Genomic DNA, 16,991 nt, shown 5'->3' with positions numbered 1-16,991 from the left:
TTCTGTGTTCGCCACTGTAAGTTCTTCTTTCTCCACTTTAATGATCCTACATTTGCCGAGCTTGTCTTTTCCATTTTACATCACAAAAGATGCTTTTACAGTCTGCCTTCATATCTTTTGCTGGCTTGCACTCATAATCTCTTTTTCTCTTTCTTGGTCATTCTTTGCTGTGTTTTACCTTGCTCTCAGTCCTCAGGCTTACCACCTTTTCTGGCATCCTTATATACCAAATCCTTTGATCTCATGCCGTTTCGAACTGTTTTCATTTGCCATCCTTGATTTATCTTTTCAATTAGATTTTCATGTCTCACAAGAATGTATGTTTGTTGCAGACCATTTATTACTTCTAATACCAATCATTGCCAGTCGAAAGATCAAGTCACCATTGTGGTAGAAGATGATAGGGCGACTGTGTCAGTGGAGTGAGGTGACTGGTGATAGTTTGACCGGAGGGCCACCATGCCTCAGACGAGAGGTGGTTTGGGAAGGTTGGACTTCGTGGTTACCTCAGCCGGAGCAGTAATTGAACTTGTGCTTTTGGCATCACTTTGTGTTTCAAACTAACCATTCTGCCAACTGAAGTACCCAACCCCCTGGCCATTGCTCATCTACTTCTCTGTGTACTCCCGTTTTGCTGCCCTGGTCTTGCTTGACAGATGCCCTGCAGCTGGTTGGAGGAATCTCTATTGGTCTCTGGGATAACAACCTGACCATATAAGACTAAGAATAAGCTTCAAGAGAGGGTCATTGATTAAAAAATTAATACATTATTAAATGAATAAAATGTTATTGAGTAACTCCATGTCTAGCAAATATTACGGTAAAATAAATGTTATTTTCTGTATATTATGGTGATGTGGCAGAAAATATTTTAAAAGAATATGAGGGAACCATTGCCCTGTGCTTCTGCAACACCAGGGGTAATGATGCTCTTGACCTTTTTTGTCCACTTGCTTTTTGCCTTCTCCTCTTTTGAAGATGCTGCCTCCTGCTCAGCTACTGCTGTTCCAGCAATAACTCTTTGTTCTGTTGACAGGTAGCTGTTCTCTAATAAGTAGACACCACATTCAAAGTTACCTGACTGTGTAGCTGACAGGGTGTATCATGACCAAATCACATGCAGTTTTCAAATCCAAGCTTTCTACCAGGAAGTTGTTAATCGCATTCAGCCACCGGTATCATGGCTATTTCTACACTTGCCCGACATCCTGAACCCAGAGCAAATGCGGTCAGTTCTCGTCGCCATTCTGTGTTTGTTGATATCAATGCAAATGCCACTTTGTGTGTTATAGAATCACTTCTTTGCAGGTTGTTATTTGGACAGCAATATGATGCCAATAAAAACAAGTACTGACCTACTCGTGACCAAGCATCCTCTTTATTGCAGAGGGACCTGGCTGGGCACAAGAATATTGTCGGATATATTGATTCCAGTACGACGGCTGTCGGCTCTGGAGAGGTCTGGGAAGTACTGATCCTGATGGATTTTTGTCGAGGTGAGGACTTTTATCACATTACCTAATGGGGCCTTCAATAATGCAGTGTTTGTGTGTCTTGATTTGTTAAAGTGGTGCGTCAAGATCCTTTGTTTTAATTCCTTCGTGGCATCTTCGTACATGCGTGAGTAGTAAGCCTTCAACGCTAACATATCAAAGCTATTGAGACTGATGGGCTTCATTGCATGATCACCATGTTAGTTTGCCAGCACATAGCACATATGAAAGTTGTGAAATATGAAGTAGCATTATTTTTCCTGTTTACAGAAGTGAAAAGTTCCATTTTAGTGAAAGGTTGGTTGTGCACACAAAGTCCCAATTTGTTAGGATTTGGTAAAACCTGTCCAATTGACCAAGCTCTTGTTGATCTTACATAATGTTTCTATAGGTCTCATAATGTGTTTGATGAAATTGCTGTGCTGCACCTTCAGACTTGTTGTTACGTTAAAGGCATCAAATAAGTCTCATGTATTATTGGGAGTTGGACCGGAGTGTCTTTTTTAGAATTTCTGACAAGGTGTGTGTATCATGGCCAAAGTTGAAAAATGTGATGCTGGAAAAATACAGCAGGCCAGGCAGCATCCAAGGAGCAGGAGAATCGACGTTTCGGGCATAATCATTCCTGAAGAAGGGCTTATGCCCGAAACGTCGATTCTCCTGCTCCTTGGATGCTGCCTGGCCTGCTGTGTTTTTCCAGCATCACATTTTTCAACTCTAGTCTCCAGCATCTGCAGTCCTCACTTTCTCCTGTATCATGGCCAAAGTCAGCATTTGTTGCCCATTTGTAGTTCATACAACTTGTTCAGCCATTGAAATTGAGGTGAAGAATCAAACACATCGCTGTGCTTCTGGAATCACATGTAGGCCAAACTGGGTCAGCAGCAGGTTTTCTTCCCTAAAGGACAGCCATGTGCCAGATGGGTTTCAACGACAATTGAAGATAGTTTCACAGCCGCTGATACTGAGAATAGCTTGCTCTAATGTATCTTTTAATATAAGAAAATCAATAATTGAATGTGAGTGTCTGTTACAGTGACCGTAAAACTATTAATAACAGGACCCATCAGCAGGCTCAAGCTATGACTTCGGTTCTTTGGAATCTTTTGGGTTGCATTGTTGAAATACAAGCTGAGAGTGGAGGAACATAAGCATTCTGGTTTGGACTGAAATCAGCAAGTTTCTTGGCCTCATATTTGTCAACTATTCGATTCGGAAAGGGGCTAATTCTGGGAAACTTCCTTTACAATGTGGAGTTTCCTCTGTAAGTAAATGATTGAAAATATTCATTGCAAGATGAGAAGCGCTTCTGAGTTCAGCATTTTGTTCACTGGTCAAGGCTTCCCTTCATTTCTTGCTTTGTTTGTTCTTGGTGAGATTATTGCTATGCCTTGTCATTTGTTCACTCATTATTGGAAACCTTGGTTCGAGAGGGTGAGTGTTTGGTACTCAACATGTCATCACATCTTCGCAAGTATTTTATTTTGCTTGTTTGTCTCAGGAAAGAGACCCTGACATGTTGTTCTTCCCTGCGCACTGCTGTCGTGTCTGATTCTACTATGTTGTACAGAGTCTACAATTACTAAACAAGGAGAAACAAAGGAATTGGACACTACAAATTAAGTCAATAGAGATCAGCGCTCTTTATCCAACAGCAAGTTCAGTGATTTGCAGTGTTGCACAGTCTGCACTTGCTGTTAGTTACTTGTTGGAAAGGGCATTTACATTCTCCAGTGCACCTGGAGGAGAGTTTCTCCTGTGCTTTATTAAGAGCCAGTTGGATTTTCTTTGGGTCTGCGAATACCTTGGTTGGCTTGTGAGTGTAAGGATATCTGGGACAAGAATAATGCAAGGACCTGTGCAAACGAATGATAGATATCCTGGAGCTCAGTTCAAAATACTGCCATTTATCACATTTCTGGGCAGGCTCCTCTGCTGGTAGCCACTGGAGGAGAGAATTGCGAAAGTTGCCTACATTTTTAATTATACGATTTCCCTTGCTCCTTTGCCTTGCGGCACATGCAGCTTGCACTGAACAACTCCCAAATATTAGGAAGTGGCTGGGTGCAGAATTGCAGGTACCATCATCCTGTTTGGATTGAGACTTTTTATTTGAGCAGTGGATTGTGATTGCAGGTTACCATGGCTACGGATGTGAAATACCACAATCTGATTTTGATTTTGGAGCTTTCACTCATATTAATTAGTGTACTGTTTTCCCAGCAGTGCCTACACCAGATTTCCTCTTTTTCAATGTCCTTCCTTGCTTTGCATTTATCAATTTTACAGAACAGAGAGGACAGGAGAGATGCAGTTCCAGTATCGTGATAATCACTGCTTTGAACGTCATGGCACAACAGCTCCTATTGAAGCTCATGACCTAATCTTCCCTCAGCAAGTTACTGAATTTGGGAACACACATTTGGGGAATTTTAGGCCTGTTGTGCCATTCCTTGGACTTGAATTGAACTCCTGCACCATGTGCATCTGCCACGCCTCCAGTTGCTTCAGTTCTCAGCCCTGAGACAATCACCTGTTCAGCTTGCTTTCCTTCCTCTCTTTTCAAGCCACTCTTTTCAGATCTAACACTTGAACTCGATTTGGGTGACCTGTCCAGATGTTTCAATCCTCGGCTGCACATCGCGTTCTCTCATCAAACCTCTTAGATTGTTGCACCGCACTCGACCTTTTTGTCGTGGTACAGTTCCCAAGCTGCCTTGTATGATGCGTCCACTGCATTGGCAAATTGACTGTGGCATCCCACCCAACTAGAAACACCTACAATAATTCATGCTGTCACTATTGCACCTTTCCATGCACATGAAAAAGATGTCACACCTGCCCTCCAAGGCTCCAAAAAGTCTTCACAACTGAAGCAGTGATTTATTTGTCCATGTTTTTCTTTTGTGTTCTGTATTTGCGACTCGCAATGCTGGCTTTCGACATGAGTGAGACCAAAAGCACATTGGTTGGCTGATTGCAGTCTGTTTTTTTTTATCAATCCATTCATGTGACCCCAAGCTTCCGGTCCCTAACCACTCCAATTCATCACCTTGCATCGCACTCACATTTCTGTTCTCAGCATGCAGCACAGTTCCAGCAAAACTCAAAGCTTGAGGGGCAGAACCTCATCTTCCGACCTGGCATTTTACAATCTTCAACTGTCATCATGAAGTTTAATAGTGTCAAACCCTGAACTCCGTCCCCTGTTTTTTGAGCACGAGCACAGTCTTACATGTGTCATTTATGTTTTTGCTTCGAGCCAGAACTGTTCATTATCCTGTTGTGGACATTTGGTCTGGGCAACTGCTTTGTTTGTTTCCGAGCAGCAGAGTGGCTCAGTGGTTAGCATTGCTGCCTCACAGTGCCAGGGACCCAAGTTTGATTCCACCCTCGGGCGACTGACCGTGTGGAGTTTGCGCATTCTCTGCACGTCTGTGTGGATTTCCTCCAGGTGCTCAAGTTTCCTCGCACAGTCCAAAGGTGTGCAGGTTAAGTAGATTGACCATGCTAAATTGCCCATAGTGTCCAGGGATGTGCAGGCTAGGTGAATGAGCCATGGAAAGGCAGGGATACGGTAGGGGAGGGTGGATGTGGGTGGAATGTTCTTCTGAGGGGAGGTATGGATTCGATGGGCCGAATGGCCTGCTTCTTCACTGTAAGCATTCTATGACTGCAAGGACTTTTGCATTTTCCTTATGTTCTTTGACATCTTTGTCATTTCTGTCCAGCTGTCCACATAAACCCAAAACGTCCCTTTTGTTCTTCTTTTCTCACCCTCTTCAAAGTTTAAAACCCCTCATATTTGAAGGTCAGTGGGCATGAGTTTAAGGTGAGGAGCAAGTGATTCAAAGGAGACCTGTGGAAAAACCTTTTCACCAGAGGGTGGTAGACACACGGAATGTGCTGCCTGAGAATGTGGTGCAGGTAAGTATTCTCGCAACATGTAAGAAGCATCTAGATGAGCACTTAAAATGCCAGGGCATAATAGGGTTGTAGATAAAGTGCAGGTAAACGGGGATTAGTGTTATTTGGTGTATGTTGCTTGGCATCGACATGATGGACTGAAGGGCCTCTGACAATGATTCTTCAATCCTCACATTTCTATACTGTTTCAGTTCTGAAAGATTATCGTCCAGGACTTGAAACATTCACCCAGTTTCTCTCTCTCCACACATGCTGCCAGGCCTGCTGAGTTTTCTCCAGCACTTCTGCTTTCATGCCAGGTTTCCAGTGTCCAAAATATTTTGCTTTAATGATGTAAGGGAGACTTCTCTTGCGTATTCACTTCTTTGAAGTGCAATAACAGCTGCCTGGCTTTGCAGGAATACTTGAAGTTGGGTGACTGGGGAAGGAGTGGGCAGAGGTGGCAGCTTTTCTCTCACGGCTAGGCTGTGACATCTTGCAAGCACAAGTTGACTTTTTTTTTCTCTCTGGAACCTGTTTTTGCTAACAGTGGTAATACTTACAACATAGTTGTATATTCTTGTCAAAAAAGATTTGCAACATGGAAATAAAAGTGGAGTGATTCACTCATCAACCATTTCCCATCAACCATAATTTCCTAACTGATCCATGATTTGGAGATACCGGTGTTGGACTGGGTGTACAAAGTTAAAAATCACACAACACCAAGTTATAGTCCAACAGGTTTAATTGGAGGCTAGTGTGCTTCCAGTTAAACCTGTTGGACTATAACCTGGTGTTGTGTAATTTCTAACTGATCTAGTTTCTCTTCATATGTCAGCCCTGCCATCTCAGGAATCAGTCTGATTAACCTTCACAGCACGCCCTCCATAGCTGGCGCATCCTCCCTGAGGCAAGGAAAATAAAACTGCGCACAGTGTACCATTTTGTTGCCAGGTACCAGGGTTCTGTCTGACAGTATAATGTGTGGTCTACTCCTCTCCAATACAATCTCATTGTTTAGCAACCGAATGCACTTTGTGACGTTACAGCTGCATTCCAATCCTCTTGTGGTTTGTCAAATTGCTTTTCATGTGGCATTCCTCTGGATTGCAAGCTGCACAACAGGATCAGTTTTCAACCAGATTCCATTTGGCAACACCCACTCTTGTTCTTGCTGCAATACACTGCTGTTACATTTATAGACTTTGGACACAACCTGGCACATCTTTTTGAGTTTGATTCCTCCTGCAGCCACCTTCCTCTGTGATCTGGAGGGGAATTTGAGTTGTATGACATGAGCCACTTGTACTTTCATTTTCAAAATACTGTATAATGCTGGACTTGCTGGGCCATGATATTCTCTTACAAACTGGTGCTGCAGCAGAAAGAAAGAAAAGAAAGGGTGGTGCTGATGTTGGTTTGGGCGAGGCAGGTCAGGTGAGCAGGGGAAAGTGTGGGCCATAAGGTTATTCACAGTTAGTATTCGAGTTAGTCCCAAGTTGAAGCCTTGCCTCGTTTTCTGACCGTTAGGAAAGCTGCCTGTCGTACCAAACCCTCCCATCCCAATGGCAAGGCTGAAGCAGAAAGATTGCTGTGATGATTCTATTCTTTCTTTCTTTGCATAAACAGGGAAATTTTAATCAGTGGTGCTTTCCCTTCCCCTGTGCTGACTCCTCTCTGACCATCGCATCTTTCTCTCATGAGTTGTCAACAGAATCCAGACATTGGAGACAGTTTGACACATTGCAGCTCATCCATACCTCTTCCAAGTGGATAGCATGCATTCAGGCAAGAAGTTCTTCAGGATGGGTGACCTTTTAAACAGCACACTAATTCGAGCATTGTGTCAAATAAAAACTGAAAGAACTGTGAATGCCGTAAATCACAAACAAGAACTAAATTGCTGGAAAAGCTCAGCCGGTCTGGTAGCATCTGTGGAGAGAAATCAGAGTTAATGTTTCTGGTCCAGTGACCCTTCCTTAGAACTGATGGTAGCAAGGAAATGTTAGTTTATGCGCAGAAGGTAGGATAGGGGGAGGGGGTAAGGAGTAAATGATCGGTCGGGATAGAGCCCAAAGAGTAGTTGGACAGACAAAGTTACAAATCACACAACACCAGGTTGTAGTCCAACAGGTTTAATTGGAAGCACTAGCTTTCAGAGCACCAGAGAAGACAAGAGAATAGATAACAATCTGGCAAAGAAGGTGAATAACTGCTCATGGGGACTGTTCGGGGCTAACAATGGGTTATGTGTAATAGCTGACCATGTGATAACATGGCCTGATTTATGGAGTTGGGGTAAGGACATGGGAGAGCTCAAGCCCTAAAGTTGTTGACTTCAATATTGAGTCCAGAAGGCTTTCAAGTTCTCAAGCGGAAGTGTCGTGTCACTTGTCTTGCTCTCACAGCCGAGCTTAATAATAGTATTCCATCTTTACCATTTCTTGCGCGTTTACTATCTTGAGCCTTTTCACCGTTGCTTTCTTTGAAAGCTAAAAAGCTGCTAAGTTTGTACACTTTCTTGAGCTGAGTGAGGTATGTGGGGATTGTTTTGTGAAGTGGGGGTCTGGTGGACTTTAACAAGTTGCTGCACCCATTTTTTTTGTTACAGGAGGCCAAGTTGTGAACCTGATGAACCAGCGCTTGCAGACTGGTTTCACTGAGAACGAGGTGTTGCAGATATTCTGTGACACATGTGAAGCAGTAGCAAGGTTGCACCAGTGCAAAACGCCCATCATCCATCGGGATTTGAAGGTGAACAGAACATGCTGCAGGCGACACAACAGTCTTCAGGGCAAATGCATTTTAAAACATGTTGGCCAATGTGCTATTTCTGTTTTGTGCCTGATTGAAGAACATTGAACAAGTGGGACCGATTAAATCAGATTTTTTTTTTAAATTGCCTCTGTCCGGAATGCAAGATTTACCAAAGGTGGGGAGAATTAGTTTTGTTCTCCCCTGTGTAACCAAGTGATTTAAATGGTTAAAAAGTACCTGAAGATTTTGACTGTTTGGTGAAGTGTCAGAAACCGAGTGCTTCTGTACTTGGTAGTACGCAATACTTATCTTGTCATCTTCCCTTGGTGTAATGAATTGTGCCCGAAAAGCGAACTCCTCCCACTGCCATTAGCGGTGAGTTGTGAATACAAAGCAAGCTTCTGCATATGTGTAGTGGGGTCTACCTCCCACTCTGCCAGCTATAATAGACTGAGAGTATGAATCAGTGTCTGGCCTTATAAAGAGGCAGTGTTACTCTCTCCATCGCCTACCCCCGAGTTGCCCCAGTATATTGAACCATGAGCATGTATTCTGTGACAAGATGAAGCCATACATCTTTCTGTCTCCCCAGTGTGATAAATCATGGGTGCTGCCTTGGTATGTGGTATGTTATCCTGGTCTCCTCAAGATTCTAACCCTGAAGCACTGTCTTGACCCATTTTGCAGATGCCTGTTTTTACAGCAAGTGCACTTATATTTGGAAAAAGGCTGAACTTCGCTGGATTCCAGAGAGGCTGAGTTGCTAAGGGCATAGGCTACACCAATCCTGTGGTATACAAATCAGGAAGGTTACAGACATGTGCACTGATCTATGGTGCATTGGCAGATGTGAAGTAACCAAGGGTTTTTCTTTGTCCTTATTGCTGTTCAGTGACTTTAACTAAACAAGTTGAATAGGGCTGCAATTCCCACTGGCACCCACTGTCTAGACTCAGGCCGTGAGGGTGGTGAGCTGCATTCGGAAAAGACAACGACAGAATTGATGGGGTTTTGATGCAGTAAACGTACGTTGGGTTTATTCGAGAGAGTTGTTCATTTAAAACATGTGTGTGGGGCAGCTTGAGGTACAAAAGCTCAGTGGTGACTTCTACTAACTACATACAATATTCCTCTTCAGGTTGAAAATATACTGCTTCATGACAAGGGACATTATGTCCTCTGTGATTTTGGAAGTGCAACTAATAAATTCCAGAATCCAAAGGTTGAAGGAGTCAATGCAGTTGAAGATGAAATTAAAAAGTAAGTGTTTGTATTTCATTCCATATACCTCAGCAATGAACTTTGACAATGCTAAGCAACTCAGTGAACATTTGCTGCAGCCATGCAACACCTCAGGTCATGTTCCTGGGTGGGTCACCCACAGTAAATTTGTCAAGTCAAATTTCTTCATTTCTGGACTTGCAGGGAAAGATACTTCACACACAAGCAAAGTCAAAACACTGCAGATCGTGCAAATCTGAAATGAAAAATAGAAACTGATGGAAATAATCAACAGGTTTGGTGGCATCTGTGAAGAGAGAAACAGAGCTGATGTTTCAAGTCCATTACTTTTCTAAAGGTCATTGACTTGAATCGTTAGTTTTGTTTCGATTGGCTTAATGCTTTTATCTTGTGATTATATTGGACTCTCAATGCTTTCTCGTGAGCTGCTATGAAGCAAGGAAATGTCTGCTTGCCTTCTCCAGTGAATGAGAGATCAACACTCAGTGTTGCTTTGCCAGTTCCTCAGTGATAGTTTTTCTTGCAAATAGGAATAGGTTGTTCCACAGCTGAAATCTAGAGTTAGGTCAGTGTGGAGTTCCACTCAAAGGTTCATCATTCTTTCTTTCTAACCATGACTGATTTGAGCATTGCTGGCCCTTTCCATAACTACACACAACCTCTTTTCTCGCAATTAGTCAGTCTTCTCATTCTCAAATCTTGCTTGTGATACACCCCAGGGATATTTGTGGTCAGGTCTTTGCCTGGTGTTGATGAAAGACTGCCAGTCGTTATTGGGCAGGTTCTAGTATCTTGTAAGCAGTTAAGTGCATCAGAAGTTGTCCCCACTTCAGAGGACATCATTCTTCTGATCAAATAATTGCAGCTTGTACTCAAACCAAATGTGAAATATCACATCAAAATACAGAAGAAATGAATGGCTTCAATCCAGGACAAACAGAAATCCTAATGGTGATTTGTATTTGATACTGAATTAGTGTGAAATAGTTACAGAATTGACAGAATGGATTGACACTTGACCTTTCTGTTTGTTATGGATTTTCTGAGATCTTCTATTGTCTGCCCATTCTGCTAATATCCTATCCCCAGAAATGCTCAGGACGTGTCAGTTATAACATGTAAGTCTTGCCACATGTGCCACAACAAGTTAGCAGCTTGGGCTTAAGAATGACCCCCTGTCATAATGGTATTGGTATCTGTGCATGGAATTTCGGCGATGCAACATCCACAACATGCAGGTGTTGGATCTCCTTTTCCCTATATCACTTGTTCTATCAGAATAATCTGTCACTTTTTGAGGTTTTTTTTTGATTGATGGCGTAAACACTCAAGCTCTTTCTGGAGAGTGTCTCCTTGAATGTAAGTTTACTCACTGAGCTGGAAGGTTCGTTTTCAAATGTTTCATCACCATACTAGATAACATTATCAGTGAGCCTCCGGTGAAGTGCTGGTGTTTTGTCCTGTTTTCTGTTTGTATGTCTTGGTTTCCTTAGGGTGGTTGATATCATAGGGTGGGTGACTAGTTGGTATTCTAGAAGCATGGCATTCTAACCGGAGCTCCTTAATAAACACGTCATAGAGTCATAGAGATGTACAGCATGAAAACAGGTCCTTCGGTCCAACCCGTCCATGCCGATCAGATATCCCAACCCAATCTAGTCCCACCTGCCAGCACCCGGCCCATATCCCTCCAAACCCTTCCTATTCATATACCCATCCAAATGCCTCTTAAATGTTGCAATTGCAACATTTTACATTTGGTTTGCAGCTCATTCCATACCTGTACCACCCTCTGTGTGAAAAAGTTGCCCCTTAGGTCTCTTTCATATCTTTCCCTTCTCACCCTAAACCTATGCCCTCTGGTTCTGGACTCCCCGACCCCAGGGGAAAGACTTTGCCTATTTGTCCGATCCATGCCCTTCCTAATTTTGTAAACCTCCATAAGCTCACCCCTCAGCCTCCGATGCTCCAGGGAAAACAACCCCAGCCTGTTCAGCCTCTCCCTATAGCTTAAATCCTCCAACTCTGGCAACATCCTTGTAAATCTTTTCTGAACCATTTCAAGTTTCACAACATCTTTCCAATAGGAAGGTGACCAGAATTGCACGCAATATCCCAACACTGGCCTAACCAATGTCCTGTACAGCTGCAACATGACCTCCCAACTCCTGTACTCAATACTCTGATCAATAAAGGAAAGCATACCAAATGCCTTCTTCACTATCCTATTTACCTGTGACTCCACTTTCAAGGAGCTATGAACTTGCACTCCAAGGTCTCTTTGTTTAACTTGGACCTCATTTACCATCCTCTGAGACAAAGAACCAGAAATGATATCACCCACCTGAAGAAACCAAGACATAACTAGAAAGTGGGGCAAAAAGCCAGCGCTTCATTGGAGGCTCACTGATAATGTTACTTATTATGGTGATGAAATGTCTGTAAATCAATCTTCCAGCTTAGCGAACAAACTTGCGTCCAGAACCTCAACCTGAGCTACAAATCTTCTCAAAAATTGCTCGTGTCTTTCTTCATTCTACCTGTTTTTGGTTCTGATGTGAACTACAACAATTGGATTTTCCCAGTGTTCCTCCAAACTCTTCTCCTCCAACAAGGAGTTGGCCTGTAGCCTGACAATGTATAGGTAACACAACCGTCTGAACGTAGACTTGCAGCTGCAGAGGATGTTTCGGTTCTCCTTATTGTACTTTGCCCGGTAAAGACCAAGACACACCTGTCCAGAGCAGCCTGACTCTGAGTGAAACATCGTCAAACATGGATAATCTCAACTTTTTGTTAAACCAAAGAGGTATAGCTCTCTAATGAAACAAAGGGTTGGATTTAATGTGATCATATTTGAACAAGATCCTAATGCAGTATTCTTTTCAAAGAGGCAAAGAGTTAACCTGTTGGAACTCATTAAAGCAGTCAGGTTGTTTCCAAGAGTTGGTGTGAAGAAAATGGCTGATATTTAATTTTGGCGATGGGATCTTGTCTGGCTTGAAATTTGGTGGGTGTTGCATGTTGCCTTTGTTGGGAAAGGCGTGCTGGAATTCAGTCCTGCATTTGGCTGGTGACCAGAAGTGAGGACAAAGCCAAGAACTGCAGTTGCTGGGAATCTGAAACAAAATCAGAAATTCCTGGAGAACCTCTGATGAAGGGTCACTGCACCTGAAAAATTGACTCTGCTTTTTCACCACAAATGCTGACAGACCTGCTGAGTTCCTCCAGCAATGTATGTTTTCATTTCAGATAATGAGGAATCCATAAATCATGTCCTCCGAGAGCCAAAGGGACTGTTGTCCTGCTGCAAATAATATGTAAAAAGAACAGAAGGCTTACATTTATGTGGAGCATACCACACTGACCAGAAGGTGAGACACTTGACCCCATGTTTGAGTCGTTTTGGACTGGTGATGGCACTTGTCATACAGGAAACAGCCAGTCTGTGCATAGTAAGTTCCCATGAGTCACAATGTAGTAAATGGTGGGCGGCACGGTGGCACAGTGGTTAGCACTGCTGCCTCACAGCGCCAGAGACCCGGGTTCAATACCCGCCTCAGGCGACTGACTGTGTGGAGTTTGCACGTTCTCCCCGTGTCTGCGTGGGTTTCCTCCGGGTGTTCTGGTTTCCTCCCACAGTCCAAAGATGTGCAGGTCAGGTGAATTGGCCATGCTAAATTGCCCGTAGTGTTAGGTAAGGGGTAAATGTAGGGGTATGGGTGGGTTGCGCTTCGGCGGGGCGGTGTGGACTTGTTGGGCCGAAGGGCCTGTTTCCACACTGTAATGTAATCTAATCTAATCTAAAAAAAAATGCTATTAATGTGTCTTTGTGAGGCCTTGTGAGAATTAGGGGATAAATATTGACCAGGGTACCAGGCATAACACCCTGACTGTTCTTTGAAACATATTGAGACCTTTCACTTCTCGTCTGATTGACAACACCTCTGTCAGTGCAGAGGCCTCTCATTAATGCAGCAACGAGGCACCCTGGATGTTTGACCTCTCGACCTGGAACAGGACTTGAACCTCGAACCTGGTCACTCTGAGGCAAGAATGTTTCCAACTTGGCCATTGCTGACACAGTGTACAACACTTCACATTGAAATTATTTAGAATCGGAGGCATGTATCACGGATGCGTTTGCCCATTTCATGCAAACTGAACTTCAGACAGTGTTTCTAAGAGCTGCACGTTTTGTCGGGTTCTGAAGTGGCTGAAATCAACTTCTGAATTGGAGACCTGTCAGTGATCAATGCTCCGTGCACACAAGCAAGAGCTGGAGCGTTTCCCTCGCTGAACACCGTCCTCTTTGCAACAAAGCAATTTTTTAACAAGTCCTATTATTCAGATTCCCTGAAGTATATATTTTCATTGTTCTTTGTCTGATGAACACAGTTTTTGTATTTAATTTACTGAATTTTAAAAGTACGTTTGGAAGGTTGAGTACGCTTCAGCACTTGTGTATTGTGAAATGCCTCCAACTTTGAAGCAATGAACATCTGAGTGCATGATGTCAAGTGAAGCAAAGCTTAAGTTTCTAGTCGACTCCCAAGCTGTTTATTTCTTCCCGCCGAGTCGTTAAATTTGGGTAGCATTTAGATCTGTCATAACTATCAAGAATTTCAGTTATGTATTGAGGATTATCACAAAATCTTTCTGTAACATCCACTGAAATTCGAAACGTTCCCAGCAGAATGGTAGCAGACGTTCTGTGAGTGAGCTCAGGTCATGTCTGAAGACAGTTATTAGGCTGGAATTGTGAGGCAAAGAATCCGTGGTTTTATAATAAAGCAAAGAACTGCGGATGCTGGTATTCAGAAACAAACACAAACGAAAATGGGAGAGAAACTCAGCAGGTCTGACAACACCTGTGCAGAGAAAACAGAGTTAATGTTTTGAGTCAGTGACCCTGCTTCATGGCTGTTCTCTGTGTGTTTGTGACAGTGCTGGGAACCATCTGAGAATTTGAGTCATGCTGTAATTAAGTGCATTGTATTGACAAACTGGTGGAATGCCAGGGATGGATTAAGTGTTGTCTCATTCCCCTCCCTAAATTTTTGAAGAGCATTGTTGTCAATTTGGTTGTTGAACCAAGAGGCAGTGTTGGTTTAAGTCTTGTTTCCTGGAATGCCATAAACATCAGAAGAAGTGATTCTTTCTGAAATGTGCATTTGCAGATCACGTCTCCTTGACACAAGGCTTTCTCGCTCTTAACAGCTTTTCTGAGCAAACAGACCATTGTTCATAGAGCTAACAATGGAGTGGATGCATGTTCTGTGGGTGTGTCTCCAGCTGCAGTCAGAATAGCCTTCTCCTTTAGTATGTGAACAGCAGCAAGCTGGTTTCGTGAGCTGGTTTCAGGGCCCAGACAAATGTAATGATACAGACAGAATGCCTCCACGCCACTTCCTATTTTTATTTTTATTTTTCCGAATTCTGTATCCTATCCCTGATCTCCAACGGCCACGGGATCTACTTTAGATTAGATTAGATTACAGTGTGGAAACAGGCCCTTCGGCCCAACAAGTCCACACCGACCCACCGAAGCGAAACCCACCCATACATTTACCCCTTACCTAACACTACGGGCAATTTAGCATGGCCAATTCACCTGACCCTGCACATCTTTGGACTGTGGGAGGAAACCGGAGCACCCGGAGGAAACCCACGCAGACACGGGGAGAACGTGCAAACTCCACACAGTCAGTCGCCTGAGGCGGGAATAGAACCCGGGTCTCTGGCGCTGTGAGGCAGCAGTGCTAACCACTGTGCCACCGTGTCGCCCACAATAAGGTTCAACTCTACATTTCAAATTAGATTACTTACAGTGTGGAAACAGGCCCTTCGGCCCAACAAGTCCACACCGACCCGCCGAAGCGCAACCCACCCAGACCCATTCCCCTACACCTTCACTATGGCCATTTTTGGATTGTGGGAGGAAACTGGAGCACCCAGAGGAAACCCACGCAGACCCGGAGAGAATGTGCAAACTCCACACAGTCAACTTCTGAGGCGGGAATTGAACCCAGGTCTCTGGCGCTGTGAGACAGCAGTGCTAACCACTGTGCTACCGTGTCGCCCTACTTCTTGGGTAGGATGGATGAGGTCCTGCAGCCAGAAGGAGTGAACGCGAAGAAGGAATAGAATCTTGCTCTTTTTTTCACCACACTTCTGAAAGTTTCCTGCAAGCTAAGACCAGAACACTTGCTGTCCTCTGCGATTTATTTTAACAAATCCCTTGCATTTGTGAAAGCATTTTAGAAGCTGTTCATATGAATGCAAAGAAGAAAATGTCAGCGCCAGTCCAATGTAGGTCCCAACAACATCGTCAGTCCATTTTCCTAAAGTGCTTTCAACGCAGATTGAGAAGTGAAGGCAAGGAGAAATTTGGCACAGAGGTTGTTTTAGTGTTGCTCTGCCAAAACTCTGATGAAATTCAAACGCATCCTAATAGAATGGAAGGACCGAGTCTTGCAGCCAATTATGATCGCATAGGTGTGGAAGGATAAAAATATCTCCAGACTTGCTAAACAACAGATTCAATATCAACAGTAATTCTCAACATGCATTCTACAGTGCTTCTTTAAGGAGAAATGGTTTCTGGCTGATGCAATCAAAAGCCTTGACAATAAAAAGATGAAACGGCTCAGCAGCACTTATTTTCATTGAGCTTTCTATTCTGAAGTGCTGGAGTATTTGACTATATATGGTCATGCATTCAAAGAAAAATGCTTGTGCTGTGAAACCCTTTGTTCCCAGGCTTCTTGGCAAACAAGAAGTTTGATCGATTTGTATAAAGTGGAATCAGTTCAGTCTGCCTGCATGCCACTCTGAGACATGATCTGAATACGCAACATCAGATGCTATGTGTATATTGACAATACACAATTCTACCTCATAAGTACCCCTCATGATCCATCCACCATCCCTAATTCAGTACAATGCTTGTCCAATATCCAGTGTACAATGAGTTTTAATTTTCTCCAGCTAAATATTGAGATCATCAAACCAGAACCTGTTCTGAGCCACTGAATCCAGACCCCTCTTGGGCAATGACCTGTGCTCAGATCAGACCCTTGGCAACCTCGTCTTCGTTGTTGGAATGAGCTTCTGACCATATGCGTATTCCCTTGTGTCAAGACCAGCTTTTTCAACACTGTAGCTGCCAAATGTATTCTTGCCTCAGCTCAAGACCTGCTGATGTCCCGCACAGGATGCTTCCATTGTTGTCAGGACTCGCAACTTCTCATCTTCTATCTTAATCTTTCAGTTGAATCAAAACTTGCTGCTTGCTACCCCCGTGCTTACTGGCCCACTTTAGATGCTGAAAAATGTGCCGCTGGAAAAGCGCAGCAGGTCAGGCAGCATCCAAGGAGCAGGTGAATTGACGTTTCGGGCATAAGCCCTTCTTCAGGAATGAGGAGGGTGTGCCAAGCAGGCTAAGATAAAAGGTAGGGAGGAGGGACTTGGGGGAGGGGCGTTGGGAATGCAATAGGTGGAAGGAGGTTAAGGTGAGGGTGATAGGCCAGAGAAGGGGTGGGGGCGGAGAGGTCGGGAAGAAGATTGCAGGTCAAGAAGGCGGTGCTG

At 43.7% G+C, this 16,991-nt stretch overlaps 1 protein-coding gene across 13 annotated transcripts in view; it reads left to right on the top strand.

Annotated features, from left to right (window-relative positions):
• aak1b (AP2 associated kinase 1b) overlaps positions 1-16,991 on the top strand; it is a 127,745-nt gene that overhangs the window by 25,167 nt on the left and 85,587 nt on the right. For all 13 annotated transcript variants that reach the window (XM_087984245.1, XM_043681260.2, XM_087984246.1 and 10 more), the window contains exons 3-5: positions 1,388-1,496; positions 8,014-8,156; positions 9,298-9,419. In XM_087984245.1, coding sequence (XP_087840371.1) covers positions 1,388-1,496; positions 8,014-8,156; positions 9,298-9,419 — 374 coding nt within the window. The remainder of the gene's footprint in view (positions 1-1,387; positions 1,497-8,013; positions 8,157-9,297; positions 9,420-16,991) is intronic.

This window comes from Chiloscyllium plagiosum, unplaced genomic scaffold (genome assembly GCF_037043375.1).
Source record: "Chiloscyllium plagiosum isolate Xiang-an unplaced genomic scaffold, Cpla_swu_hap1 HiC_scaffold_48, whole genome shotgun sequence".
Lineage (NCBI taxonomy): Eukaryota > Metazoa > Chordata > Chondrichthyes > Orectolobiformes > Hemiscylliidae > Chiloscyllium > Chiloscyllium plagiosum.
Note: the sequence above shows the minus strand (reverse complement) of the source record. Positions and strands in the feature narration are given on the sequence as shown.